The sequence below is a fragment of the Crinia signifera genome, chromosome 6 (genome assembly GCF_055691185.1).
Source record: "Crinia signifera chromosome 6, ASM5569118v1, whole genome shotgun sequence".
Classification (NCBI taxonomy): domain Eukaryota; kingdom Metazoa; phylum Chordata; class Amphibia; order Anura; family Myobatrachidae; genus Crinia; species Crinia signifera.
The window spans coordinates 280,491,255-280,516,098 of record NC_139222.1 but is presented as its reverse complement, the minus strand read 5'-3'; the positions used below and the strand labels follow the sequence as shown (position 1 = coordinate 280,516,098).

The 24,844-nt window shown below is 47.6% G+C and overlaps 1 protein-coding gene across 6 annotated transcripts in view; it reads left to right on the top strand.

The window, feature by feature from the left end:
• PLEKHS1 (pleckstrin homology domain containing S1) overlaps positions 1-24,844 on the top strand; it is a 60,568-nt gene that overhangs the window by 29,977 nt on the left and 5,747 nt on the right. For 4 of the 6 annotated variants that reach the window (XM_083149769.1, XM_083149768.1, XM_083149765.1 and 1 more), the window contains exons 2-14: positions 10,980-11,030; positions 12,846-12,910; positions 15,228-15,346; positions 16,048-16,185; positions 17,709-17,775; positions 18,130-18,180; positions 19,253-19,318; positions 19,660-19,761; positions 19,967-20,065; positions 21,486-21,584; positions 21,682-21,776; positions 22,341-22,460; positions 23,512-23,613. In XM_083149769.1, the coding sequence (XP_083005895.1) occupies positions 11,000-11,030; positions 12,846-12,910; positions 15,228-15,346; positions 16,048-16,185; positions 17,709-17,775; positions 18,130-18,180; positions 19,253-19,318; positions 19,660-19,761; positions 19,967-20,065; positions 21,486-21,584; positions 21,682-21,776; positions 22,341-22,460; positions 23,512-23,613 (1,154 nt within the window). In that variant the 5' untranslated portion in view covers positions 10,980-10,999. The remainder of the gene's footprint in view (positions 1-10,979; positions 11,031-12,845; positions 12,911-15,227; positions 15,347-16,047; positions 16,186-17,708; positions 17,776-18,129; positions 18,181-19,252; positions 19,319-19,659; positions 19,762-19,966; positions 20,066-21,485; positions 21,585-21,681; positions 21,777-22,340; positions 22,461-23,511; positions 23,614-24,844) is intronic. The other 2 variants (XM_083149766.1, XM_083149770.1) reach the window with 2 other exon arrangements.

Below are 24,844 nucleotides of genomic sequence, written 5' to 3'. Positions count from 1 at the left end.
CCTATCATGCCGGCACAGGCTGATCACTCCAGGGCAGCACACAAATGAAAGTTAGTAGGGGTTAATAAGAAGCACATAAGTGCTATGTAAGGAGGTGAGAGGTGTGATTAAAATAAATACAATGTGATAGGGAAAACATAAGTGTTAATAAAGTGTTAGGGTGTGCCAACCTGGAGCAGACCAGCCCTACCAACACAGGGGGCACCACACTCCCAAACCCATCCCATTAGCAGTAACATATATGTCTGGGTCTAATAGGCCAGTGTAAGGCCACATGATAATGGCGTATAACATCTGAGAGCCAGCTTACCGGGAGATACCCCCGGCACATGCAATCCAGATTGAGAAGGAGGGTATTTTGTAACTATCTCTATACAGAAAGTGCCTTCTTCTGCCAATCACCTGCTGCACACAATTGAATGGGAAGCGGTCATCTATTAGAATGAACTTAGGTCTACAGTCATTAGGTCGACCCCACTAGGTCGACTGGCAGGAAGGTCGACCTGACTTAAGGTCGACATGGGCCAAGGTCGACATGACTTAAGGTCGAATTTGCATAAAGGTCGACATGAGGAAGGTCGACTGGTCATAAGGTCGACATGGGTTTTTCACTGTTTTTTGAGCCGACATGTGCCGACAGGCGGTATTTCATGCCCTACCATCCACTAGGGCGTGGAGGAGGTTATTAAAGCTGTGGCGAGCGAAGCGAGCCACCGTGCCCGAAGCATTGCGAGCGAAGCGAGCAATGCGAGGGTCCGATTCTCATTGCCAACTGTGTCCATGTCGACTTTCGGGTCAAAAAACGGTGAAAAACCCATGTCGACCTTATGGCCAGTCGACCTTCCTCATGTCGACCTTTATGCAAATTCGACCTTAAGTCATGTCGACCTTGGCCCATGTCGACCTTAAGTCAGGTCGACCTTCCTGCCAGTCGACCTAGTGGGTTCGACCTAATGACTGTAGACCTAAGTGTGGTCTGACAGATGTACTGATTCCAATTGAATGATGCGTATAACGGGCACTATTGTGGGGAATAATGTGTATAATACGCACTACTGTGTGGCATAATGCCTATAATGGGCACTACTACTCTGTGGCATACTGTGTACATGGAATACTACTACTACTACTACTAATGTGGGCAATATGTATAATGGGCACTACCACATTATGGAAAAATGTGCATAATGGGCACTACTATGGTGTGGCATAATGTGTATAAGGGGCACTACTACAGTGTGGCATAATGTGTATAAGGGGCACTACTACAGTGCAACAAAATGTGTATAAGGGACACTACTACTGTGTGGCATAATGTGTATAAGGGTCACTACTACAGTGCAACATACCGTGTTTCCCCGATAATAAGACACTGTCTTATTTATTTTTTTGTAACAAAAAGCACCCTAGGGCTTATTTTCGGGGTAGGGCTTATTTTAATTAACATGCCCACCATGCCCCCAGTCCTGCTTTTATAGCCACCATGCCCCCAGTCTTTCTTTCACAGCACCTTGCCCCCAGTCCTGCTTTCACAGCCCCCAGTTACAGCACCTTGCCCCCAGTCCTGCTTTCACAGCCCCCAGTTACAGCACCATGCCCCCAGTCCTGCTTTCACAGCCCCCAGTTACAGCACCATGCCCCCAGTCCTGCTTTCACAGCCCCCAGTTACAGCACCATGCCCCCGGCCCTGCTCCTCACCTACAACCTTCTTCCAGTTCCAGTTGTTCTTCTTGCTTTCCACCGGCACCGCTGCTATCCGCTCCCGCCATGTACAGAAGCCGCGTGATGAGCGCAGTGACATCATGCGCAGGGCGCGATGCATCCCTGGGACCTGGAGCTGGGGTATTCAACGGCAGAACAGCATTGTACTGTACAGCATCCCTCAAGCGGCGGTGAAGGGGGTTAGCGGGGGTTAGAGTGGACCTGAGGGTATTGAAATTGGTGAACGCACTCGGGTAATGTGAATTTTGATAGGGCTTATTTTCGGGGTAGGGCTTATTTTGGACCAGTCATCAAAAGCCAGGGTAGGGCTTATTTTCGGGGTAGGGCTTATTATCGGGGAAACACGGTAATATGTATAATGGGCACTACTACGATGTGCCATAATGTGTATATGGGCACTAGTACAGTGTGGCATAATATGTATAATGGGCACTACTACGATGTGCCATAATGTGTATAATGGGCACTAGTACAGTGTGGCATGGGGGTTATTCTAGTTCATTCTTTCTGACAAAATCCTTCTTAGATGGACAAAACCATGTGCACTGCAGGTGGGGCAGATGTTACTTGTGCAGTGTTAATTAGATTTGGGTGGGGTTTTTCTTCAAAGTGAGATCTATATTGCAGTGTAAAATAAAGCAGTCAGTATTTTCCCTGCACAGAAACAAAATAACTCACCCAAATCTAATTCTATCTGCACATGTTACATCTGCCCCCCTGCAGTGCACATGGTTTTGTCCATCTAAGAAGGATTTTGTCAGAAAGAATGAACTAGAATAAACCCCATAATGTGTATAAGGGGCACTACTACAGTGTGTTATCATGTGTATTCTAAATCCCCCCCCCCTCCTGTATTCTAAACTAAGTCAACTTAAATGTATGGTCTAGCTGTAAGGAAATCTTTGCCTACTCTCCCAGATCCAGCGGAAGACACCTGATGTTTAGGGCAGTTCCAAGTACCCCCGGAAGAGTTAGAACACCTCTCGCTGCCGGCTGAGTTCCTAGTGAAGTTGGCAGAATGCAGAGATAATTAGAAGGGGGCAGGGCCCAGTGACACATTTCTATGATTTTGTCCCACCCCTATGCAAATGCTCACCTGTTGTGTCATTTTTCATGCAAGGGGATATGGCCTAATGATGTGACTAGCCCCTCCCCATCTCCACCCACCCGCACCTCCTCTATGGGCTTCTCCTGGAGAGGAAGAAGATTGATTGGGCAAGTACATGTGTAAGGCATATTTCATTTATAAATATCCGCCCTTGGGCCGCCAATGCCTTAAAGAGCCCCAGGCCATGTCTTAAGTATATTATTTTTGAAATCCCCAGGCAACAGGAAGTTTTGTACATTATTATTTTTGTTTTGTATTTCATTCAGTAAGAAGTTTTATAACAATTAACCGGTTTATGTATCTTATATAAGACGTCTATCGAGCTTTTATCAGTTAAAAAATAAATAAATTATTTTAGTGGCGAGACGCTGTTTTTAACCCCTTCCCGACATTTGACGTATATATACGTCATGGCCGGGATGTACTTCCCGACACATGACGTATATATACGTCATGACTTCAAAGTGCCACTGCGTCTAGATACGCAGTGACAGAGGGACGATGTCTGCTGTCCCTGACAGCAGACATGTCCCTGCATGCCCAGGGGGGGCGGCGATGCCGCCCCCCTGTTGGCGATCGCTGTGATTGGCTGTTCAATGTGAACAGCCATTCGCAGCGTTTTCCTGTGTTACCGGCGAATCAGACGCTCGGTAACACAGGTGTCAATCACCGCCGGGTGTGAGGGGGCATGAGGGGGTCATCGGTGACGACGACACCTCACCCCACCTGCCCCCAAGGCTGTGATTGGTCCGTCGGACCGACGGACCAATCACAGCCAAGGCGCGCCATTTAAACTAACGGTGACTGCGCTGCAGACGCCATTCCGGTCTGGAATTGCGTGCAGAGCGGTCACCGGCCACTCTGTCGTGATATACATACCTGAACCTTGCCTGATACTTACCTGATCACCGCTGATCACCGCTGGTAGCGTGCTGCCAGCAGTTGGATGCTTCCTGGATCTTGTGACTTCCTGTGTCCTGCTGCTGCAGTGTCATAGAGTCACAGATCGTGAGAGATAGTGACAGATAGTGACAGAGAGTGATAGAGAGTGATAGAGAGTGATAGAGAGTGCTATATTTTGTGTCTGCTGCACCCCTTTTGTGCTGATCAGTATATCTGTGCTGATCAGCAACTTTTTGGGTTTTTTTTTTTTAATATATATACCTGTCAGTTGCACCAAAGGTTGTGCTGCCTGTACAACTGACTGCTGCCCCCCCTTTTGTGCTGATCAGTTTAAATTAATTAACTGATCAGCAACTTTTTGGGGGTCCAGGTTTTTTTTTTATATATATACCCTGTCAGGTTGCACCCACAGTTGTCTGCCTGCTGCCCCTCACTGCTAATCAGTGTCGCATCACTGCATCACTGATCTGCAGTTTTTTTTTGGGGGGGGGGATTGCAGTGGGGTTTTGTTTTTACACCCACGTTGCTTTTGTGGGTGTCCTGTGGCCGCTGATCAGTGACGTACATCACTGAACAGCATTTTTGGCACAGGGTTGATATCATTTTTTTTCTGCAGTTTTTTTAAATTGTTTTTTTTTTGGAGAGTGCTGTGGTTTATTACACCCACGTTGCTTTTGTGGGTGTCCTGTGGCCGCTGATTAGTGACGTACATCACTGAACAGCATTTTTGGCACAGGGTTGATATCATTTTTTTTCTGCAGTTTTTTTAAATTGTTTTTTTTTTGGAGAGTGCTGTGGTATTTTTTTTTTTAAATTGTTTTTACACCTGTTGCCTTTGAGCGCTGTTCAGTGACGGACGTTACTGACCAACATCTGTGCTCAATTTTTGGCGCAGGACCTTTTTTTTTTTTTTTAACCCCTTCAATTTTTTTTTTTTTTTATTGGGATCAAATTCCTGTATAAAGTATTTTTTTTTCTGCACGACATACACACTACACACTACATACCCCCCGTGTTGAAATAAAGTTTGTACCCCCCAACACTATACACGTGTTGAAACATTACACTTACAGAAACACAAAAATAAAAATGGCATCCCAAATGTCATCCCAAATGTCATCCCAGTCATCCAGAAGAATGTATTCAGCGGAGGAGGCATATGCCATGCTTGCCTCTGACTCTGACACAGCCAGTGATGCAAGCGGGGAATTTGAAGGATTCGTCTTAAGCTCCTCTTCCTCCTCTAGTGATGAGGGACCCCCTCAAAGACGCCCCCGTAGAGCAGCTGAGACCCCCCCCCAAATGATTGATCCCGTATGGACCCCACCACCAGACAATTTTGAGCCCCAGGTTCCTGAGTTTTTGGCCATCCCAGGAATCCAATTTGATTCAACAGGTCTCAGAGAAATTGACTTTTTCAAATTATTTTTCTCTGATGATTTTATAAATTTAATGGTGGACCAAAGTAATTTATATGCCCAGCAGTTTATTGCTCAAAACCCCACGTCATCATTTGCTAGGTGGACCCCTGTAGATGCAGTAGAGATGATGACGTTTTGGGGTCTGGTGTTACATATGGGCATAGTAAAAAAGCCAGAAATTAGGCAATATTGGAGTACAGATGTTCTGTACAGCACCCCACTTTACCGTATGGCCATGACTCGGACTCGTTTTGAGATAATCCTTAAATTTTTACATTACACCGATAATGCACAGTGCCCACCCAGAGATGATCCCACCTTTGACCGGCTATTCAAAGTCAGGCCGGTCATTGATCATTTCAGTGCCAAATTTGCAGAGATGTACATCCCTGAAAAATGTATTTGTATCGACGAGTCCCTTATACATTTTAAAGGAAGGGTTAAATTCCGCCAGTACCTTCCCAGTAAGAGGGCAAGGTATGGCATAAAAATGTATAAACTGTGTGAAAGCACCTCAGGGTACACCCACAGGTTTAGGGTATATGAAGGGAAGGATTCAAGAATTGAACCGCCAGAATGCCCCCCCTCCCTCGTAGGTGTTAGTGGAAAAATTGTCTGGGATTTAGTGCACCCCTTCCTGGATAAAGGTTATCACCTCTATGTGGATAACTTTTACACTAGCATCCCCCTGTTTAAGGCCCTTGGTTCAAGAGGTACAGCAGCTTGCGGTACTGTGCGCAAGAACCAAAGAGGCCTCCCAAAAACACACATTGCCCAAGTACTGAGAAGGGGTGAAAGCAGGGGAATATGCACCGAAAATATGTTGTTGGTCAAATATAAGGACAAGAGGGATGTCCTTATACTGACAACAATTCATGGAGACAGTACCACCTCCATCCCTGTACGAGGTACCAGTACCCACACCTCAAAACCTAATTGTATCCTAGATTACAATAAGTACATGGGCGGAGTGGATCTTTCAGATCAGGTACTGAAGCCGTACAGTCCCCTGCGGAAAACAAAAATCTGGTACAAGAAGCTGGCCGTGTATATCATCCAGATGGCACTGTATAACGCTTACGTGCTATTCCGTTCTACCAGCCAGAGGGGGACATTTATGCACTTTCAAGAGGAAGTCATAAAGGGCCTAATATTTGGGAACCAGCAGGCAGAGGGCCCCAGTACTTCTAGTACTGGCCCCCGTATTGTACCAGGGCAGCATTTTCCTAACGAAATCCCCTCCACTGCAAGAAAGGGCAGGACACAAAAAAGGTGCAAAGTTTGCTATAAAAAGGGAATAAGAAAGGATACTATTTTCCACTGTGAAACTTGCCCCGACAAACCCGGCCTATGTATAAAGGAGTGTTTTAAAATATACCACACATCTATGGATTATTAGGTTCATCATTTCACCGTGCTTCGGGGTCTTGCTAATGCCACATAGCACCCACCATTCATTCCACCAGAATCTGAGCTGCAAAATCCAAAAATCACTCCTTCCCTTCTGAGTCCTGCCATGCACCCAACTGGTATTTTTTGGTCACATATGAGGCATTGCCATACTCGGGAGAAATTGGGGCACAGATTTTGGGGTGCTTTGTCTCCTTCATTCCTTGTGAAAATGAAAAATTTGGAGCCAGAACTGCATTTTTGTGTAAAAAATGTAATTTTTCATTTGCACAGCCCAGTTGTATCAAAATTGGTGAAACCCCTGGGGGTTTGAAATGTACACTATACCCCTAGATGAATTCCCTGAGGGGTGTAGTTTGCAAAATGGGGTCACTTGTGGGGGGGTTCCACTGTATTGGTGCTTCGGGGGTCTTGCTAATGCGACATAGCACCCACCAACATTCCACCAGAATCTGTGCTGCAAAATCCAAATATCACTCCTTCCCTTCTGAGTCCTGCAATTTTTTGGTCACACATGAGGCATTGTCGTACTCGGGAGAAATTGGGGCACAGATTTTGGGGTGCTTTGTCTCCTTCATTCCTTGTGAAAATGAAAAATTTTGAGCCAGAACTGCATTTTTGGGTAAAAAATGTAATTTTTCATTTGCACAGCCCAGTTGTATCAAAATTGGTGAAACCCCTGGGGGTTTGAAATGTACACTATACCCCTAGATGATTTCCCTGAGGGGTGTAGTTTGCAAAATGGGGTCACTTGTGGGGGGGTTCCACTGTATTGGTGCTTCGGGGGTCTTGCTAATGCGACATAGCACCCACCAACATTCCACCAGAATCTGAGCTGCAAAATCCAAAAATCACTCCTTCCCTTCTGAGTCCTGCCATGCACCCAAATGGTATTTTTTGGTCACATGTGAGGCATTGCCGTACTCGGGAGAAATTGGGGCACAGATTTTGGGGTGCTTTGTCTCCTTCATTCCTTGTGAAAATGAAAAATTTTGAGCCAGAACTGCATTTTTGTGTAAAAAATGTAATTTTTCATTTGCACAGCCCAGTTGTATCAAAATTGGTGAAACCCCTGGGGGTTTGAAATGTACACTATACCCCTAGATGAATTCCCTGAGGGGTGTAGTTTGCAAAATGGGGTCACTTGTGGGGGGGTTCCACTGTATTGGTGCTTCGGGGGTCTTGCTAATGCGACATAGCACCCACCAACATTCCACCAGAATCTGAGCTGCAAAATCCAAAAATCACTCCTTCCCTTCTGAGTCCTGCCATGCACCCAAATGGTATTTTTTGGTCACATGTGAGGCATTGCCGTACTCGGGAGAAATTGGGGCACAGATTTTGGGGTGCTTTGTCTCCTTCATTCCTTGTGAAAATGACAAATTTGGAGCCAGAACTGCATTTTTGTGTAAAAAATTTAATTTTTCATTTGCACAGCCCAGTTGTATCAAAATTGGTGAAACCCCTGGGGGTTTGAAATGTACACTATACCCCTAGATGAATTCCCTGAGGGGTGTAGTTTGCAAAATGGGGTCACTTGTGGGGGGGTTCCTAACTTTTAGCATCTTATGGTGCCTAGAAACCTACATGGTGCCTAAAAAATAATCTCATAAAAAGGAGGCTCCAAAATCAAGTAGGTGCTCCTTCTATTATGAAGCCTGTGGTTTGGTCAACGTGCACACTAGGGCCACATATAGGATATTTATGAAAACAAAAGAATTGGGGGAATCAATTTTTAGTCACATTTCTCTAGTAAAATCTACTGTGTTCCTTAGAAAAATGTATTAAAATTGCAAATCTGCAAAAAAAATGAAATTTTGAAATTTCACCTACACTTTGTTTTAATTCCTGTGAAACACCTAAAGGGTTAACAAACTTCCAAAATGCTGTTTTGAATACTGTGAGGGGTGCAGTTTATGAAATGGCATCATTTATGGGGGTGTCTCACATACAAGTCCCTCAAAGTCACATCAGAACTGAACTGGTCCCTAAAAAAATCAGTGTTTGAAATTTTCTTGAAAATTTGAGAATTTGCTATTCATATTTTAAGCCTCCTAGTGTCCAAAAAAATTAAAAGGATGTTGAAATAATGATGGAAACATAAAGTAGACATATGGTCTATGTTAGTTATTAACTATTTTGAGTGGTATGATTATTTGTCTCACAAGCAGAAAATTTAACATTTTGAAAATTGCTAAATTTTCCATTTTTTTACGACATTTTGGTATTTTTCACAAAAAAACACAGACTGTATCGACCCAAATTTACCACTAACTTGAAGTACAATGTGTCACGAGAAAACAATCTCAAAATCACTGGGATAAGTAAAAGCAAAAAAAAGTTATCCCCACTTAAGTGATACCTGTCAGATTTGAAAAAAAGGGCTCTGTCAGGAAGGCAAAAACAGGCTGCGGCGGGAAGGGGTTAATTTTGCTTTAGGCATCAAATCACGCAGATAAGGATAATGATGGTCCCCTCCACTAGGGAGCTAGTGATTGGCTGACTATAAATGCTCCTCCTACCCTGATTGGTTGAATCTTTGGGCCCAATTCACAAGTGATCGCTGCTGTGTGAATTAGCAGCGTCCAGCGATCAGATAGATGCCGTCCCGCTATGGGGAAATCCCGCCTAGCGAATTACAGGAATATCCGGCCCGGAGCTGATGTCACACACCCTCTCCTAATGCAGGCGGATCCAGCCCGGAGCTGATGTCACACACCCTCTCCTAATGCAGGCGGATCCAGCCCGGAGCTGATGTCACACACCCTCTCCTAATGCAGGCGGATCCAGCCCGGAGCTGATGTCACACACCCTCTCCTAATGCAGGCGGATCCAGCCCGGAGCTGATGTCACACACCCTCTTCTAATGCAGGCGGATCCGGCCCGAAGCTGATGTCACACACCCTCTCCTAATGCAGGCGGATCCGGCCCGGAGCTGATGTCACACACCCTCTCCTAATGCAGGCGGATCCAGCCCGGAGCTGATGTCACACACCTTCTCCTAATGCAGGCGGATCCAGCCCGGAGCTGATGTCACACACCCTCTCCTAATGCAGGCGGATCCAGCCCGGAGCTGATGTCACACACCCTCTTCTAATGCAGGCGGATCCAGCCCGGAGCTGATGTCACACACCCTCTCCTAATGCAGGCGGATCCAGCCCGGAGCTGATGTCACACACCCTCTCCTAATGCAGGCGGATCCAGCCCGGAGCTGATGTCACACACCCTCTCCTAATGCAGGCGGATCCAGCCCGGAGCTGATGTCACACACCCTCTCCTAATGCAGGAGGATCCAGCCCGGAGCTGATGTCACACACCCTCTCCTAAAACGCTTGGCCACACCTATTTTATCCCTGACACTCCCACCAGACGGTCAGTTACCACCCCCAGATGCCTACTTCCTGTCAATTATCATTCAAATGGCATGCAAAGGCAAACAGTAGCAGGATTTCATCGCTGGAGGGCGTTACACTAGTACAGTATATCGATAATCAGCGCTGTCCGAATTTGCACAGCAGCGATCAGATCCTTTGTCACCTGACATTAAATCAAGGTTGCCTACTTCCTCAGGGCAGCCAGTTCAGTGAGGCACGGGGGGGACTACAGAGACGCAGATTGAGTAATTTACACACACATACCCCCTCCCGCATTTCCCTCAATCACTTGCAAACCTCCCGTGGGTCAAATGACGCGATCGCAGCATTTTAGCTCCGCTCCCCCGCAGTGCAATACCTGATATACAGCCATTGCACTGTGGGGGACTGGGCTAAAATGCAGCGATCACATTAGACACGCCCCCAATAGTGCAGCCCGTCTGCGGCTCTGCCCCAGACCGCCCCTTTTCCCCTCCCGGTGATGGCCCCACCCCCCTGCTACAGTGAGCTGGCTGCCCTACCCATTGACCCAGTTTATACTGCCTTTTCTCTGTGTTTTGACAGTGTAATATTCTCCCGTGCAGTTAGCGGCCAGTAATGACAAGTGGGAGGGGGCCCCCCTGTCTAAAGTGCCCTGGGCTCCCCGAAGGCTTAATCCGGCCCTGGGCTGGATCCTAGAACACTGACCAGGAAATGGGAATTTATTCAGCGATGTTCCTGTTGGTGCTAGTCCCAGAATCTCTCCCCCTAATATGTAACACACTCCAGCCTGACGCAGTCTAATAGATCACCCATTAAATGGCCGCCCGGCTGTAATCACGTCACCTCACTGCACTTGCACAGGGCGAGTGGGGCTAGAGTCCTGGGAAGTTCACTGACGACGGCCGATCCAGCAATAAGCTAGTTTGTTGTCACCTGTATCCGGATATAATCTCTGTCCTGCTCTAATGCTATAACTGGGCCGTCAGCACATCTGTATACTCAGCACTGTACCTGTATAACCCTGTTACAGCCGTTCATGTCTAATCATTCGCTTTATAGGAGGAACGAGCTGGTATAACATGGCCACAAATAGGCGAAGCTCACAGACAGGTAACTAGACGTTCTCTATCATCAGACGCATGTTATTGGAGCAATCTGTGTCTCCGCTGTGTAGTGTACATGGCAAACTGTTATTCTCTCTCTCTCTCGCGCGTGCTCTCTCTCACACTTCTCTCTCTCTCTCGCACACTCTCTCTCTCACACTCCTCTCTCTCTTGCGGTCTATCTCTCTCTCTCTCTCTCGCGCACACTCTGCTCTCTCTCTCCCTCGCTCTCTCTCTTGCGGTCTATCTCTTGCGCTCTCTTTCTCTCCTGCACGCGCTCTCTCTCACACTCATCTCTCACTCTCTTGCACGCTCTCTCTCCTCTCTCTCACACTCCTCTCTCTCTCACACTCCTCTCTCTCGCACTACGCTCTCTCTCTCTCTCGCACTCCTCTCTCTCCCTCTCTCACACTCCTCTCTCTCTCTCACACTCCTCTCTCTCTCGCACTCCTCTCTCTCTCACACTCCTCTCTCTCTCTCTCGCACTCCTCTCTCTCTCTCGCACTCCTCTCTCTCTCACACTCCTCTCTCTCTCTTGCACTCCTCTCTCTCTCGCACTCCTCTCTCTCACACTCCTCTCTCTCTCGCACTCCTCTCTCTCACACTCCTCTCTCTCTCTCTCGCACTCCTCTCTCTCCCTCTCTCACACTCCTCTCTCTCTCTCGCACTCCTCTCTCTCTCGCACTCCTCTCTCTCTAACACTCCTCTCTCTCTCTCTCGCACTCCTCTCTCTCTCTCGCACTCCTCTCTCTCTCGCACTCCTCTCTCACACTCCTCTCTCTCTCGCACTCCTCTCTCTCACACTCCTCTCTCTCTCTCTCGCACTCCTCTCTCTCCCTCTCTCACACTCCTCTCTCTCTCTCACACTCCTCTCTCTCTCGCACTCCTCTCTCTCTAACACTCCTCTCTCTCTCGCACTCCTCTCTCTCTAACACTCCTCTCTCTCTCTCTCGCACTCCTCTCTCTCTCGCACTCCTCTCTCTCTCTCACACTCCTCTCTCTCTCTCACACTCCTCTCTCAAACCTCTCTCTCTCACACTCCTCTCTCTCTCTCGCACTCCTCTCTCTCTCACTCCTCTCTCTCTCACACCTCTCTCTCTCTCTCACACTCCTCTCTCTCTCGCTTTCTCTCTCTCCCACGCGCTCTCTCTGGTGCGCGCTCTCTCTTGCGCTCTCCCGCATTCTCTCTCTCTTGCGCTCTCTTTCTCTCTCGTGCTCTCTCTCCCACGCACTCTCTCTCTCTCGCGCTCTCCTGCATTCTCTCTGTCTCTTGCACTCTCTCGTGCTCTCTCTCTCCCACGCACTCTCTCTCTCGTGCTCTCTCTCTCCCACGCACTCTCTCTCTCTCTGGCGCTCTCTCTCACACTCCTCTTTCTTTCTCTCTCACTCTCTCTCTCGCTTTCTCGTCTCTCTCTCCTGCGCTCTCTCTCTCACACTCCTCTCTCTCTCCCACACTCTCTCTCTCTCCCGCCCTCTCCCTCTGGCTCTCTCACACTCCTCTCTCTCTCTCTCTCTCTCGTCTCTCTCTCCCGCGCTCTCTCTCCCGCGCTCTCTCTCCCACACTCTCTCTCGCTTTCTCTCTCTCCTGCCCTCTCCCTCTGGCTCTCTCACACTCCTCTCTCTCACACTCCTCTCTCTCTCTCTCTCTCACTCTCTCGTCTCTCTCTCACACTCCTTTCTCTCTCTCTCGCGTTCTCTCTCTCTTGCTGTCTTGGCACTGGTGGTATATATTTGGGACCGGTTGTCCACATGATACTGTACCGATTGGCGTTATGAAACATCACTGTATAAATTAAAGTTATAAAATATCTTTTCTTTCTAGATCACAAAGTGATTAAACAAGGAATTCTACTCAAGTCTCCGCCTTACTACCTCCTCAATAAACAGGTAACATAAACTTAGATTCTAGAACAGCTAGACTACAGCGCACCTCCCAACGGGCTGCATTCAGCAAAAGGTCGACATGGGGTTTTCACAGGTTTTTTAGCCGACATGTGCCGACAGGCGGTATTTCATGCATGGAGGGAGAGTATAATAGTGTGCTGAGCGTATGATGGGGGAAGGGGGGGGGGGGTCTCAGGGTCCCATTCCACTGACCACCGATGTGTTACTGTAATTACTTTGTATGCAGCCCCTACTGCCACTCGTGACTGCTGTCAAATCCTCAATGGTGCTTCAGCCAATCAGCTGATTTTTATAGGAGTGATAACAAGGATATCACACATTGTTCAATCTGCCACGGAAACCAGAAGAGGTCCTTGTGTGGTACATATTAGAATACCAGGGAGACAGCTCAATCAGTGTAAATAAATATATCGCTGGACATGACATTCGGCGCAGGACAGGACGGACAAAGATTTTGTCTGTTGGAATGTAGAAATCAACATTGGATTTACTCGGTTATTCTGAAAGCTCAAAAACATGATCTTATTGGGTTACCACTGCTCATCTGTAGTTAAAAGAATTCAGTATAAATATACACAGCATATACAGTTGTGCTGATAAGGTTACATACCCGGGCCTAGCAGAATGTGTGATTTTCTGGCCATTTGTCAGGGAATATGAATGATAACTCACAAACGTTTCTGTCACTCATGGTTAGTGGTTGGGAGAAGCCATTTATCATCAGACAACTGTGTTTACTCTTTTTAAATCATAATGACAACAGAAACTGCCCAAATGACCCTGATCAAAAGTTTACATACCCTGGAGATTTTTGGCCTCATAACATGCACACCGATACATGCGGCCCCCAGCGCGTATACACTGGGGACCAATCACTAACGAATCAGGCCCTTAATCTTCTGACCAAACCACTGGCCTCATGGGGGGGGACACCAGGAGAGACGTTTTGGGTTTCTTTTACAAAGATGGGAGTCACTATGGGCAACAAAGCAGAATCTATCTATTGGGGGAAATTTACTTATTTAGCACCCTCTAGATAATAGACAGGATCTGATTGGTTGCCCGTAGCAACATCTCATCTTCAGTACAACTCCCATCTTAGTAAATACATCCCTTTGTCTTTATGGCAGTGTGTTATTTGGACAGCACCGGTGCCAGCGCATTTACAAGCTGTGGTTTCAATGAGGAACTGATTTCATCATCATTTCTGGGAATTTGCTCTTTGTGAACTCCCCCCCCCCCCCTCCCACCCCACACACACACACACACTCACACACACACACACACACACACACACACACACACACACACACACACACACCCCCACCCCCTGCATGCTTGCATTGTTTGGATCCATTAATGTTTGATTTACTGACATTATTTTGGCAAGGCTGTACTGTAGCTCTCCTTTCATCCATTTACTCTCTGAGGGGAAGATTTATCATAGAGTGGAGAGAATTAAAATGTTGACCCGCATCCATCCCCAGATCATGGCCAAGAGCTGATTGGTTGGCTAATACTTTGGGGGAAATGCAATAGGATGAGATATTCAGAAAGTGAGAGATTTGGGCCCCCATTTACCATTGATCGCATTTACAATGCGATCTGGGCGGAATATTACCGCCCAGGATCGCATTGTAAAATGCGATCATTTCACCTGAATGTATCTCCTGATAGGGGGCTGGAACAGGGCTCAGAAAAGAGCCCGTCCCTGCGAGGCCCGGAGCCGGAAGCCGGTAGGTCTGCGCATGCGCGGTTATGCGCTGACCCCCCCCCCCGCTGACCGCACTGCCGCTCGGGCAGTGCGATGTGTAGCCATAGGCTACAATGGGCTATCGCCATATCAGAATGGAATGGCGATAGCCCAGGGGTGCGAAGCCGGGCTGCCCGATGTTGATACATCGGGCAGCTTCGCATCCCCCATAGTAACCTATGGGGGATGCGGCCGGTGGCGCTGCAGGGGAGATGGCAGCAGGGATCGGAGAAAACGGGTGTTTTCGGGGATTTCGCCGCAAATATGGTTTGATAAATGGGCCCCTTGGGAAGAAATCTCAAGGTTTTTTAAAGCGGCAATCATTTACACTGCAAAATCCAACTGGTTTTGCAGTGTAAATGATTTGCCGCTTTAAACAAACTGGAGATTTCTTACCAAATCTCTCACTTTCTGAATCTTTTAGTGTTGACCGAGACAATGTTGAGCTAACATCCGGCAATCCTGGAGGTTACTGTTTGTACCGGGCAGGATAATATTCGGCTGGACGTTGGATAATGATTACATACATTCACTTTCCGATTTCAGAGCTCGTGGAAGAAACGCTTATTTAAACTCTGCAAAACTGTCACCGACGCATATGTCATCAATTACTACGAGTACGACGGAGTGTTGGAGAACTGGAAAGGGGACATCCACGTCAGCAGGTGACTATAACAAATCTACTGCAATACGGAGGGGATACGGTCATTAGTTAAACCCTATTTAGGTCGACATTCATTGGGTCGACCATTGAAGGTAGACATTCCTTAGATCAATATCTGAAATAGGTCGACATGGCTAAGATCGACAGAGTTGGAAGGTCGACACAAGCATTAGGTTGACAATGGCAAGGACCTCGCCATTGAAGACTCTGCCATTGTCGACCAAATGCTTGTGCCAACCTTCCAACCCTGTCGACATTAGCCATGTCAACCTAAGCCTTGTCGACTTTCAGTGGTCAACCCAATGCATTTCGACCTAAATGGGGGTAATTCATGTTGGTTTGCAAAAGCAAACTCCTTTAATGGACAAAACCATGCTGCGCGGCAGGTGGGGCAGATGTAACATGTGCAGAGAGAGAGACATTTTGGGTGAGTTATTTTGTTTCGGTGCAGGGTAAATGCTGGCTGCATTATTTCTACACTGCGATATAAATATCAGTTTGAACCCCCTATTCAAATTTAACTCTCTCTGCACGTGTAACATCTGCCTCACCTGCAGTGCAGCATGGTGTTGTCCATTAAAGAAGCAGTTTGCTTTTTCAAACCCACCTGAATCACCGCCTATTTACTGCCACTCAGGTAAGGACTGCAAAGCATGTTCTCTGGAGCTTGGGGTAAATTTGACCCTTTTCATTTATTTCCAGTATTAAATCTGTAGACCTGGGGACAGATATGACGGACAAGAACTTGGGCGCCATCTTGCGGCTTTTCAACACGTCTGCAGAAAACGTGCTGTGCATCAAGACCGAGCGCCGTAGCTACTATATGCTGGATGACCGGGTGTAAGTTGTCTGTACAGACCGCCGGGGTAATATGGGGAAATGTATAAACCTTCTAAAGAACACAAGGGGAGGCGTTATCCACAGCAACCAATAAGATTTCAGTTTATAGAATGTACTAGAATCTGATTGGTCACTATGGTCCACACCTTTGTGTGTCTTCGTTAGAAATCCCTATCCTGTACCTCACTAGTCCACAAACCTAATATAATGGAGTCACTCTAAAGGCACCAAAATATAATCAGTACAGTCACTGAGTGAGGGGGGCAACAATGGGTATTATAAGGGATAGGGGTGTGCTGCAATCAGTGGGGGGCACAGAAATATAGGACCTTATTCTGGTCCACACACAACGCTGCATAATTCACAGCTTAACGTCTGAGCTGCCCGCTCCAGAAGAGGGCAGACAGTTCTTTGAGGCAGGGGAGCAGGGGAGCAGGGCAGCTGATGGAGTGGGAAAGGGGTGGGATGGGGCGGAGCTACAAAGGGATGACATGTTTTGGGGCCTGGCCAGCATGACTGCATCCTCATGGCCACGCCCCCACCGCGCAATGCCGGTATTTAAGGTATTGCACAGCAGGGGGTGGGGCTACAATGAATGAGTCGAATGAATAGAATTCCAGGAGACTGCCCCCCCCCCCCCCCTTTCCCATGGGGCAGGGAGGGGGACCCAATTTCAGAGACCCGGTCATTAATGTGAACCTCTCCCCAGTGTTTATTGTAGTAGGTGGCTGTTATACACTGTTCTTAAAATAATACAGCTTTGTTGGCGGGCCCCGTTGGACAAGTAGGGCCCACTGGGACCCAAGCAGCTGCTTTGGTTGCTTAGAGGTGAATCCGCTACTGCCCCCAATAGGGTAACGGTATATAAGTAAAATGCACTGTCTGTAACCTGACATTAGAAGAGGAGGCGGAGCTATGCGGCAGCGATGCCGAGAGGAACGCCCCCTGTGCTCCGGTGGACCCATGCCTTTAAGCACAGGTCAGATTGTGATCATTGTAAAACTTATAGTGACTTAATTGAATCACTAATATTCTTAAGGCGCTCGTACATTGAGCCAATTTGGGCTGATTCCGATGAAATCGGCCCAAATCAAGTCAGTTTGATGTCCCAAACAAATTGTGATGGATCACATCGTGGGGTATCGGGTGGCTGTACACTGCTGCAATACGTCACAGCAGTGTATGGACACCTTTACACTCTATTGTCACTTAATTGTTATAATGTAATGTGTCATCAGTGTCATCCTGTGTGTCCTGTGTCAGTGTCATCCTGTGTGTCCTGTGTCAGTGTCATCCTGTGTGTCCTGTGTCAGTGTCATCAGTGTCATCCTGTGTGTCCTGTGTCAGTGTCATCCTGTGTGTCCTGTGTCAGTGTCATCAGTGACATCAATGTCATCCTGTGTGTCCTGTGTCAGTGTCATCCTGTGTCAGTGTAATCGGTGTCATCCTGTGTGTCCTGTGTCAGTGTCAGTGACTACAGCAGGGACTGTCGTGTCTGATGGTTGTGTCTTGTCCTTACACAGGGATACAATCAAGGGCTGGCACAAGAGTATCACAGACGTGTGGGTGACGGCTAACCAAACATCTCCGGTAATAATAGTGATACGCTCTGCCATGCGATAGATTGGGTAGGGGTCATACGGTCATCATGGAAAAGGTTGACATGAAAAAGGTAGACGTGAAATTCACAGGGTTTTTTTGTGTCTATGTCGACACACTCATATTCTCACTCTGTGCCGGCTTGGATAGTAAAGTATGAAAAAGCCACCTTTAAAAAAAAAAACCAACACATGAAGAATTCTTGTCGACATTTTCCATGTTGATCCAAATCTTGTGTCAACCTAATCCATGTGTCAACCTAATGCTTGTAATGATCGCATCTGAATAGATCTCCCCCAAATTTATCTGTGTGCCACTAACGGAGATTTATTTTGTAATTTGCAGGAGTCTGGGCCCCGAATCACACACATCACCCCACTCTATGCCGCCTATCAGGTGAGACCATATAATACTATAGAGAGGCGCGCTATTATATGTGTTGGCTATATTCAGTGACGGCTCGGGGGGGGGGGGGGGGGGCTGCAGCACAGTCCAAAATTCAATTAGGGGAGAAACTCCAATTGCCAGTGAATCGGTTTGGAATGGCAGTTGGTGGTAGTTGTTGGGCCTCCCTATTTGAATTTTGAACTGGCTTGTATTCTGAACACGTCCTTATCTGTGTGTAGAGTTTATATTTGCTCCTGGGACCAAATATAATAGGGTGTGAGAATCAGAAAGGGAAATGGGAAAACTCTGCCAAAATCTCTCCCTTTCTGATTCCCTAACCCTATTACACAGGTTGTGTTCCAGTTTCCTCCTACCCTGTTGCGTATGTGTATGATAGAATCTATATTTGTTGAACTACACATGCCCTGCATGGTTCCCCATCCCTGATCTAAATAGAAAACCATGCCAACATAGCAATAAAATAGTGTGTAACTGTAAGTAACTAACTGCTATGCAACAGGCTGTGGGGCCTATATACTGGGCCTTGAAGAGAGAAAAAGTACATGGCGAAACACGTGTGTATGTATTAAGCATTGGAGAGAGATGAAGCACATGGCGAAACACATGCGTATGTACTAAGCCTTCGAGAGATAAAGTACATGGCAAAACACGTGTGTATGTACTAAACCTTGGAGAATGATAAAAAAGACAGAGGAAAATTAGCAACCGATCAGCTCCTGTCATGTTTAGGCCATGTTTGAAAAATGGCAGTTATGAGTTGGTTGGTGCTTTTATCTTGGTCCACTTTATCTCTCTACTAGGCTTAGTCTATAGGGGGATACGATCACTAGGTTGACATGCATTGGGTCCACCACTAAAGGACGACAGGGGCTAGGTCGACACTTGAAATAGGTGACTTGGCTCATGTCTAAAGGGTTGGAAAGTCGTAACAGGAAAAGGAACTGGGATGTGGCCTATCAACAGGTGTGGGGGGAAGGTCCGGAGAACGGCGCTTATTTATATACTTTATATGACCTAACCTGCACATTTACTGACACTCTCTGCACTGCTGTTACTACAGGCAGAAGGGGCAAGACCCAAATCGTGCCCGGATGACCATTCCGGCATCACACTGTCATCAGCGGAGGTAAGGAACATTCACCTGTTCGCTAGGCTGCATAATCATCCATTTACAGCCTAGGGTGCGGGGGAAAAATCATTCGATGGTTAATCAGAATCACCCCCTAGATCAGGCCTGTCCAAACTGTGGCCCTCCAGCTGTTGTGAAACTACGCATCCCAGCATGCTTTGCCATTGTTTTAGCATTCCATAATAGCACAACTGTGGCAAGGCATGCTGGGATGCGTAGTTTCACAACAGCTGGAGGGCCACAGTTTGGACACACCTGTGTACTAAGACTTACAAGAATCAGAGGAGTTGCAAGTGTTCTATATACTGTATATAATAATGTGGGATGCTTGTTTGCAGGCACGGGACAGATCGCTCACAGACCCCGACCCCAGGAAAGGAAATCAGGGCAGCGCTGCTGCTGGCAGTCAGGACCTTCCTAGGAATTCCGCAGAGCAGCCGGTGAGTATATCAGACCATCTGCAGGTTTTACCGCACAAAACCGCGCAAGTGGAAAATACGCCACATACTTTGTTTCTTAAATTGTGAGATAATTAAAGGCCATGACGTCTGTGACTGTCAGACCACTCATGTGACGCTCTCAGGGCTCGATACACTGAGACGACAGATGATGTTGTGGTAAATATTGTGTGTTTTGTGACTGCAGATTGCAGTGAGCCAGGACAGAATGCAGCCCTACATACTGTCAGACTGGCCTCCCGTTCTCAGTGAGATAAGAAGACTCTCTGACGCACATCCGCACCAGGTGAGGGGACACGCCCAGCAGCACACAGCCCCGCCCATACGGTGCAGACTAATATATGGGAGCCGTTCCTCTAAAAGATCACTTTCTTATGATGTAAATATGGTGTCTTACAGCGTTTCAGTGACTGAAACTTAGAGGTACAGAGAATATTTAATGTGGAAACTCATTATCCGGGAAAGTTTACAAAAACCCCCAGAAACCCCCCCCCCCCCCCCAAAAAAAAAATAACACAAGTTACTGTTTGGTGATGTTGGGTAAATATATATGATTTCACAGTCACTGTGAGGACCGATGTTACATAAGATAATGAGGGTCACATACACAGGCATGATTACTTAGCTCCGCCTCTGACAGTCACTGTGAGGAGCGCTGCTACACAAGATAATGATCGTCACATACACAGGCATGATTACTAAGCTCCTCCTCCAACAGTTACTGTGAGGAGCACTGCTACACAAGATAATGAGGTGTAATGTCACATGCACATGAATGATTACTAAGCTCCTCCAACAGTCACTGTGAGGAGTGCTGCTACATAAGATAATGAGGGTCACATACACAGGCATGATTACTAAGCTCCGCCTCTGACAATCACTGTGAGGAGGAGCGCTGCTACGCAAGATAATGAGGGTCACATACACAGGCATGATTACTTCGCTCCGCCTCTGACAGTCACTGTGAGGAGCGCTGCTACACAAGATAATATGGGTCAAATACACAGGCATGATTACTAAGCTTCGCCTCTGACAGTCACTGTAAGGAGCGCTGCTACACAAGATAATATGGGTCACATACACAGGCATGATTACTAAGCTCCTCCTCCAACAGTTACTGTGAGGAGCACTGCTACACAAGATAATGAGGGGAACGTCACATGCACATGCATGATTACTAAGCTCCTCCAACAGTCACTGTGAGGAGAGCTGCTACAGTGAGGGGAATGTCACATACACAGCCATGATTATTAAGCTCCTCCTCCAGCAGTCACTGGGAGGAGCGCTGCTACACAATCACGGAAATGTCACATACACAGGCATGATTATTAAGCTCCTCCTCCAACAGTCACTGGGAGGAGCGCTGCTACACAATCACGGGAATGTCACATACACAGGCATGATTACTTCGCTCCGCCTCTGGCAGTCACTGTGAGGAGCGCTGCTACACAAGATAATATGGGTCAAATACACAGGCATGATTACTAAGCTTCGCCTCTGACAGTCACTGTGAGGAGTGCTGCTACACAAGATAATGAGGGTCACATACACAGGCATGATTACTAAGCCCATCCTCCAACAGTCACTGGGAGGAGCGCTGCTACACAATCACGGGAATGTCACATACACAGGCATGATTACTAAGCCCATCCTCCAGCCACTGTGTAAACTGTCAACCAAACCATTGTTCCCTTTCTACTTTCTAGGATGACTTATCCAGCAACCGATTAAGTGGCAGCACAACGGATGGGGCCTATGAGAGCGAACCGGAGTCCATCTATGACATACCCCGATCTATACTTAAGGTAATAGGGTCTATTCCTCTGTATGCTAAGCCAATCACACGCGTTATCGCCCTATGGAGGCGTGTGCACAATGCTGACATATACCTACCTTTGTCAGCAGAGCACTGAGTCGGAGCACCCTGCTGAGCAGGAGGAGGACACCAGCGACCTCGATTCATGTGGCAGCGATGTCTACGAGAAAATGGGGTCCTTGTAAGTACGAGGCGTCAGATCTGCCAGAGGTTTAATCCATTCACCCTTCATCTATCCGAGTGGACCTGTGGCAAAAAAAAAGAACTAAACGGAAACATGTTTTGGGGTGAAGCTCTTTACAAGGGGGAAATTGCAACAAATTCAAATTTGTCAAAATGCCAGGGGTACGCCCATGCCTTTCCTGGGGTGCCATGAACAACTTTTATTACCGAAGGCAGGAAAAAATCCTTCGATGGTGAGCGGATATACGCTGCCTAACGAGCCAACCTGAATCAGGCTCTTAGGACCTTATTCAGGTCCGTTCGCAAGTGCCGCTCGTTCGCACGGGAACCGATGTTTCTTCTGTGTGCATTTCAAGCGAATTTGCCTTGCGAATGGATGTCGGCCAGCCCCCATTCGCACGGCGTGGTATCCCCCCCAGTACCTAGATGGAAGCCTTTGGTGGCTGCTGGATGAGCCAGCCATGAGGTCAGAGCTTAGTGGTTCCCAGCTGTCAGTCAGGCCATCAGTAACATGCCATCCCGCTGTCCACCCCTTGTATAATGACAGGTATTCCTTGTTCAGGGACGCTGACATGACGATTGACTGCGCACCAGATTCAGCGAGGAGTCCCTGCGCCCCACACAGGTACCGCAAACCCCAGGGAAGCCGACTGAAGAAAACGTACATTCTAAAAATGATGTAGTAAGTGCGTCTGAGCATGCGTCCTAGAACTGTCACCGTGGACAAATTTAGGGGCCCATTTATCAACATATGATAAATGGTTCTCCAGCCAATCCGCCCCCAATTGCCATTTTTCAAACACACGGCAGGGGCTGAACACAATTGGGAGCAGATTAGTATCTTAACACTTGGCAGTTGGGAGCTTAACATGTTGGGAACAGCACATGACAGTCTGGAGCGGAGCACATGACAGTTGGGAGCAGATCAGGAGCTATCCACATGACAGGGGCAGAACACATGACAGGAGCTGAATAAATGACAGTTAAAAGCAGAACACATGACAGTTTGGAGCAGAACACATGGCAGTTAGGAGCAGAATCATGACAATTAGGAACTAACACATGACAGTTGGGAGTGGTAAATGACAGTTGGAAGCGAATTAGGAGTTTAACACATGGCAGTCTGGAGCGGAACACATGGCAGTCGGGAGCAGAACGTGTGCCAGTTAGGAGCAGAACACATGGCAGTTAGGAGCAGAATCATGACAATTAGGAACTAACACATGGCAGTTGGGAGTGGTAAATGACAGTTGGAATCGAATTAGGAGTTTAACACATGGCAGTCTGGAGGGGAACACTTGGCAGTCTGGAGTGGAACACATGATAGTTGGGAGCAGAACATGTGGCAGTTGGGAGCAGAACACATGGCAGTCAGGAGCTGATTGGCTGCAGCACCATTTATCATACGCAACAAGTTTAATCCTGCATTGATAAATGATCTCCTTCATATTCTGTCAATCAATCGCTTCTCATTGCACAGCTGTGGTGTCTACTACCTGCGGCAGGGAAATAATGTATCATTGCTTTACCTTGAATGCTTTGATGATGGACCAAGCAGGCTCACACGTATCTGTGACAATACACTGAATGTGCGCCGTTACAGATGTAGGAGAAAACCTGGCACCTTCTGGGGTTCAATAGAGGAGAGTGCACCCATACAGGAGCGTATAACAGCACGTTTCTGGAACCTAGAGGGACATTGAGTAATCGGATTGTTATTATTTTATTCTCAGTGAACAAGACAACCAGTCTGACCTGGAAAAGATAACCGTGACATTACCAACAGAACATTTCACAAAGTATTTGGAACTGCAGGAGGTTGGAGAACGCTTGTAGTAAGATCATTTCATATTACGCATAGTCATACTTACGCCTGGAAAGGGGTAGCCTGGTCGGTGTATAGGGGGCGTGGTCTGTGTATGGGGGCGTGGTCTGTGTATAGGGGGCGTGGTCTGTGTATAGGGGGCCTGGTCTGTGTATAGGGGGCGTGGTCTGTGTATAGGGGGCGTGGTCTGTGTATAGGGTGTGTGGTCTGTGTATAGGGGGTGTGGTCAGTGCATAGGGAGCCTGGTCATTGTATAGGGGGTGTGGTCAGTGTATGGGGGGCGTGGTCAGTGTATGGGGGCGTGGTCGGTGTATAGGGGCGTGGTCGGTGTATATGGGGCGTGGTCATTGTATAGGGGGCCTGGTCAGTGTATTGGGGGCTTGGCCGTTGAAATGAGGCCTGGTTAGTGTATTGGGGGCCTGGTCGGTGTATAGGGGGCGTGGTCGTGTATAGGGGGCCTGGTCGGTGTATAGGGGGCGTGGTCGTCTGAAAGGTGGGCTGGTTGGGGCATGGCCATATCATCATGGCACCGCCCCTGCTATACAGTGTCATAAAAGCAGGTGGTATATAGTGGAGGCAGGGCTACAATGACGCGATTTTGCACATAAGGTCCCCCTTGGTCTTCTCACTTGTGATATGTAAGAGGGTGGCCAAGAGGGCGAGGGTGGGGGCTGCACGGTACTAACCCACCTTTCCAGGGGCCTGGGAGGGCCATTTGGTTATCAGAAGGGTAGGCGAGTCCTTGGGATGGGTAATGTAGGTGGGAAAGGGGTACTCAGCACAAATAGCACATGGTCTGTCTATACATGCTTACACTGGGTACACACCAACAGATCTATCTGTCCATGGTTGGACTGTATAGGAGGAAATGGCAATCGCAAATGTTCTTAAAACATCAGAAAACGATCCATCGTGATTGACAATCAACGCCGGCTCCCGGTGCAGCTGTACGTGTGGTCAGCGGATCGTCCATACACACAGCACGATGCGCCAATATATCTCTAGATATAATGGGCATCGGCTGTGTTGCGATGCCGTCCACAGATATATCGCTCGTACACACTGGCCAATGGTGCATCGATATAATCGCCCGTTCGAACGGACGATTATATCGGCCAGTGTGTACGCACCTACGGTCATTGCTATCCATGTTTTGCGCACAGGTGACTTACTTAGTATCTCAGTTATTGTGATGTAACCATATGCGCTGAAGCCTGGATATCACGAACACCAGCAGGATT